This window comes from Salmo salar, chromosome ssa02 (genome assembly GCF_905237065.1).
Source record: "Salmo salar chromosome ssa02, Ssal_v3.1, whole genome shotgun sequence".
NCBI lineage: Eukaryota > Metazoa > Chordata > Actinopteri > Salmoniformes > Salmonidae > Salmo > Salmo salar.
Genome location: NC_059443.1, coordinates 65,907,878 through 65,913,877, shown reverse-complemented (window position 1 = coordinate 65,913,877; position 6,000 = coordinate 65,907,878). Strand labels below are relative to the sequence as shown.

The 6,000-nt window shown below is 47.6% G+C and overlaps 1 protein-coding gene across 1 annotated transcript in view; it reads right to left on the bottom strand.

The window, feature by feature from the left end:
- Positions 1-948: 948 nt before the first annotated feature.
- The window catches only part of LOC106590506 (vasorin), a 29,688-nt gene continuing 24,636 nt past the window's right edge, over positions 949-6,000 (bottom strand). The window contains exons 2-5 of the mRNA XM_014181594.2: positions 5,072-5,304; positions 4,194-4,753; positions 3,750-3,977; positions 949-3,627 (exon numbers count right to left, since the gene is read on the bottom strand). Of these exons, the coding sequence (XP_014037069.1) occupies positions 2,440-3,627; positions 3,750-3,977; positions 4,194-4,753; positions 5,072-5,282 (2,187 nt within the window). The 5' untranslated portion in view covers positions 5,283-5,304 and the 3' untranslated portion in view covers positions 949-2,439. The remainder of the gene's footprint in view (positions 3,628-3,749; positions 3,978-4,193; positions 4,754-5,071; positions 5,305-6,000) is intronic.

Below are 6,000 nucleotides of genomic sequence, written 5' to 3'. Positions count from 1 at the left end.
TCCGCCACCTCATCAGGAGCATGCCCAGGTGTTGTAGGGAGGTCATACAGGCACGTGGAGGCCACACACACTACTGAGCCTCATTTTGACTTGTTTTAAGAACATTACATCAAAGTTGGATCAGCCTGTAGTGTGGTTTTCCACTTTAATTTTGAGTGTGACTCCAAATCCAGACCTCCATGGGTTGATAAATTGGATTTCCATTGATTATTTTTGTGTGATTTTGTTGTCAGCACATTCAACTATGTAAAGAAAAAAGTATTTAATAAGATTATTTCATTCATTCAGATCTAGGATGTGTTATTTTAGTGTTCCCTTTATTTTTTTGAACAGTGTATATATATATATATATATATATATATATATATATATATATATATATATATATATATATAGAGAGAGAGAGAGAGAGAGAGAGAGAGAGAGAGAGAGAGAGAAGCAGAGAGACAAAAACAGAGACACAGAAAGAGAAAAATAGAAAGAGAGAATATCTTCAAAACGCCACAGTCAGTAGCAAGTCAAGGAAATGACTGGTTTCCACTCCTTCGACACATATAGTAAATTGCTCTCAAAGTCTTTGAACTCTCATGCTTTTTTCGGCATGTGTGTGTGCCACTTTAATGGCTCAGGGTTTGCGGTGACCGAGCTTTGAGGACAGTTTTGGAGCTTGAGCGTTCAAAAAGAGACTAGGTTTGCGTCCCAAATGGCACCCTATTCTCTAAAGTACACTACTTCTGACCAGGGCCCATAGGACTCTGTTCATAAGTAGTGTGCTATGTAGAGAATAGGGTGTCATTTGGGACAAGGATTGGGGTTTCTGGAGCTAACCATGTCCTTATGTCGCTTTGGCAGGCTATTGTAGTTGGCAGACTGGTTTTAGACAGTAAAGAAGAAGAGTGTGGGAGTTCAGAGTTTAGAGTCTGCTGTTTCTGACACTTCTTATTCACATTTACTTGGTGAACAATTTTTACATGATCAAAATTTGAAGCGTTTTGGGTAGGGGTAAATTGAATCTAAATTCAGTAAATTCAGGTGAATTGGAATGACCTATTGAACAAAGGAAAACTCATCTTTAAAAGTAAATGAACCCTTTCAATTCTAAACTTTCTGAATTGAAACTAAATGGACCCCAACACTTTGCCGTGTTGAGGGAACAGCACAATACAATACAGCATCAACATTTCTGACTACAACAAGACTGGAGAAACAGCATGACAGCAACAGAGAAATCCATGATAAAAAAATACATACAAAACACATTACAAAAACATCATATGAAACCCGCTCCACAACAACAACCTTCAAATAGCGTCCATCACAGCTACTGACCACACCACTAAGGACAGAGGCTACGTCCCAAGTGACACCCTATTCCCTATATAGTGCACTACTTTTGACCAGAGCACTAGTCTTTTCTAGTTTTTTTTCCTACTAGCACTGACTTGACCGATAACTTCTTTATTGAGGAAAAACGTACTTACTACGACTGTGATATGTGGTTGTGTCACCTAGCTATCTTAAGATGAACGCACCAACTGTAAGTCTGCTAAATGACTCAAATGTCAACATTTTAATGGTCAAACGTAGCACACTTAAAGGGAATAGGGTCTCCTTGCCTTTTCTCTTCATTTAGTCCACATGCCTTTCACAGCAAGTTGATCAACCCTGGTGGGAGTTGATAATACCAGTTCGTTGGGGGGGTGTAGCAGGATGAAGGGATATCTGACCGGTGGTAATGTCGTCTAAAACTGTATTCTGTCCGTGGTACCATCTCTACAGAATCAGCATTTCACTACCTTAGGTTAAGTCTCTGGGAAGGGTTGTAATGCTGCAGAGAGTTTCTCTTCTCTTCAGTGCAAGTTCTCCCAGGGGGCAGGTGGGGAGGGGTGCCTCGTTCATTTCAGGAAGTGCTGAACAGCCTACAGAGCACACACACACCTGTGTTTCTATCTCGACCTCTGCACCCCACCTCTACTCCTCCAAACCTTGACTCTGTGCCTTCCCCATACCTCCACAAACCCTGCTTTCACAACCTCCTGATCCAGCAACAGGATTGCTCATTCAATGCAGTTCTTTTAAAAACATCAACATTTCAAAAATAAAAGCATCATTATTACAGCATATCATGTCAATGCAAGAAGGCACTTCCGTTTTCAATCCGATTATAAGACAGACCCTTTTTGGCATGGCGATTGCACTTTAGGTTTAAATACTTGTTACATTTCTATCAACTTGAACTCTGCTGGATGAGCTAAAACACCCCCCTTTCACTGCCTCATAATGGTAGAGTCCTCCCATCCACTTAGAGATAACGGGGCATAGAGTTACCCTCTACAGGGGTAGTTACTTCTGTTCCATTCCATAGCTCTGAATGTCATTGAGTACATTGAGTCTCATTGAGAAATATTAAGAAATCTATTTAGACAACAGACTGAGTTTCTAGAAATACGATGGCTTCAAGGATGCCACATTATTATTCGATGGACAGTGCCCCTGTCCCTTCATGAGGGGGGCGTCATATTCTAAACCACCATTTTGTGGAAGGGGATGTGACGATCCGCCATTTTGTGGCTGGGTCGGGGTGGAGGTGTGACAGGGGGCGATATCCGCTCCCTTGTGGGGTAGGGTGCCCCCGTTCCCCACGCCGTTCTCCAGACAAGCCTTAAGGCCCTCCAGTTCCATTGGTTCCATCTCACCCCCTTCCAGCTCCATGTGAGCCCGTCTCCTCCGGAGAAAAATAACCAGGATGGCCACCACCGCCACCCCCGTGACCAGGGCGAGAGCAGCCAAGGCTGGGATGAGGGTGTAGGTGAGCTGGCTCTGATCATCCACCTGGGGCTCCAAGGACGAAGCTTGGGGACCTCCCTCGGTACGAGCCTCCATACAAGACCCTCCCTCGGTAGGGCTACCTCCACCGCCTCCACCCCCATTCACCCTCTCTGCCAGGGGGCTGGCGCACACCGAATAGGTACAGTTGGGCCGGAGCCCTCGGAGGGTGTATTCTGGGTACGAGGCGGGGACGCTGAGGGACATGGGGCGCCGGTCGGGCCCTGAGAGGTTCCGGTAGGTCAGCTTAATACCGCGGATGTGCGGCCTCGTCTCGAGGAAACGGTGCAGGTCGAGGAGGATGGACGTGGAGGTTACCTGACGGGAACTGATGTCATTGGGATCAGAGGTTACAATGGGGGCGACCATGGATGCCAAAACCTCGGGGGCGGAGGTTTGGAGAGGGGGCTGGTTGTGGTTAGACGACTCCTTCAGATTCTCGCAGTACAGGCCCATAGTTCCGCGGGGACAGAGACATCCAAGCTGTCCCAGAGGATCGAAGCGGCACGTACCCCCATTGAGGCAGATGTTTGGCGGGCATATGTGGCCCTCATCCCCCTGGTCCCTGAAAGCGGAAGTCGGAGAAGCTGGAGGAGGGGGACGACTCTCAATGTCTGTCTCCGTTGAGGATGGTTCATCACTAGGGAATGGCGGAGGTGGTGGGATGGCATTGGTATGTGTGTTTCCAGGGGATGTAGTCGGAATGGGGGGTGCGGAAGTACTCCCCTCCCCTAGGGCATTCGTCATGACAGTGGTCGTAGGTGGACAGCCGAAATCTTGATGGTCCAGCTCCGCCAGCACCTTCAAATCAAATCAAACTTTATTTGTATCCCATTTCATACAAGCCAGCAACTAAATGTGTTTCACAGGAAAAATAAATAAAATATATTTAGTATTAGAATTACAAAAAATGAAGACAATACCTTGCCAGCATTCACTGGTGGGAAGTGGCACCTTGTCTCTTCTGTGCGTCCCAGATCCACATTCTTCTCTTTCAGCCAGCCAGGGAACCAGGCCAGAGGACAGAGGCAGTTGAAGGGATTCTCAGCCGCCGTGAGGTGCCCCAGCCTGGGGAAGAGCTGGAAGAAACCTTGGGGCAAGCCCTGGAGGTTCAGCCCACTGATATCCAGCTCCTGGAGACCCACCAGACTCTGGAAAAGAAGAAGAAAAAGAAGAATACTTTATTGTCCAATGTTCACAAATTATCCCAACCCCACTAAAAAACATACAAACACAGGCAGTTTGGATAGGTTGGACCAGAGGCTTGCCATAGTAAATCCCATGCAGCAGTTTCAGGGAATAAGCCATGTGTTATGGACCCATCAATTACAGAAATATTTGACACATGTTTAAGAAAATGTATTTACCTGGAAGTCCTCGTTCCGGAGCTCCCCAATAGGGTTGGCAGCCAGGCTGAGCATGATCAGCCCCCGGGTGGCCTTCAATGCTTCAGGCATCCCCTCCAGCTGGTTCTGGGACACATCAAGGTCATGGAGGTTCCCCAGGGAGGCCATCAGATCTGAGTCCAGGGTGGTGAGCCCCAACGCAGCCACTTTGAGCGACTCGAGGTGGGGGGTCTGGAGGTCTTGGGGACCCAGCGTCGGGAGAGAGTTGAAGCTGAGATCAAGGAGGAGAAGCCTGGGGAGACGGAGCATTGGGAGACCGGTCAACTGGTTCTCCTGGAGCTTCAGTTCCAGAAGATCCTCCAGAACCTCGAAGGCCTCCGATTGGATGCTCTTGATGCGGTTGCCATGGAGATACAGCCTCTCGAGTTGCACCAATCCGGAGAAGCTATCCTTGGCGATGTGGGTAATGTAGTTTGCGGACAAATCGAGATTCCTCAGCGAAGATAGAGTTTCAAAGACCCCATCGGGGACCTCCGTGAGTTTATTCTGGGACAGGTCCAGCATCTCCAGTTCCTCCAGGTCTAAAGAAGAAGAAGACGATGATCACTTTATATTCCAATGCATACGGATTTACAATGGAAAAACTTGTGTTCTACTTTATTCCAAACCCTCGAAAGACACACATACAGAGGTTGGAAAGGTTCGAGCAGAGGGTAGCAGTTCAGGGGTCAAGTGCCTTGCTCAAGGGCACAACAGCAGGAAATGGCATCCAGGACACTGATCCAGCAACACTCCATTTGCCGGCCCACTCCTAAACAAATATTTTCCTGTCTCACATGGGATTAGAACTGGAAACCTTCCAGTTTCTGGCCCACTTCTCTAACCTCGACGCTACCTACCTGTGAAGTCATCCTGGGCTAAAGTATTGATGCCGTTCTGGAAGACGTAGAGATGTTTCACAGAAGAAGGGAGGCCGCGGGGGACGACAGTGGAACGACGCTGGATGCAGAAGATGGAACCCTGGGCCTGACAAGAGCAATCCTCTGGACAGTCACTGGAGAGAACAGAGGAAGAGGAGAGGAGGAGGAGGAGGGGGAGGAAGGGCGCCATAGTGGTGGAGTCCTTGTGTAATCTGAAACACAAAGAAAAAGAGAAATGTTAGTGTTGGTTGGTTGAGACTTTTCTGGGAAGGAAAATGTGTCATATTTTCAGAGTAACGAATCAGCAGCGGTCAAAAACCTGGACAAGATTAAATAATTTATTTCTGAGTATAATTTCCACACGGCCAAGTCTATTGGCTGTTTAATGCGGTCAGAGTCTGATTATTCTTATCCTTAAATTTCAGTTTTCACGCACAAACACACAATCCAAGCCAAAACTTCCCCTTCCCAATCCACCACAGGAAAGAAATCCCCCATTGTTGACTTCCCTCATGACATCAGAGAACACAACAAGTAGAGTCAAACACAGTAACAGACCCCATAACTTCTCTGACTGGGTCTCCCTCCCTATTCCCCTCAACCAGAGCATACAACCATCACCCCATAGAGACTGCAACATCACTATGATGAAACCCTGCCCAGTCACACACACAGCCCCTTCATAGTGGCTACATTCACTGTTTGCTTGGTGAGCACACACACACACACAGTTGGCCTGAGTCCTGAGCGAGGTCCTGTCTTAGCCCACCCACAGTCACTCCGTCCTGGGGTGATTGAGAAGCACGTCTAGCCTCTCCCCAGTGTTTATGGCATTGGCGTGTGTGTGTGTGTGTGTGTGTGTGTGTGTGTGTGTGTGTGTGTGTGTGTGTGTGTGTGTGTGTGTGTGT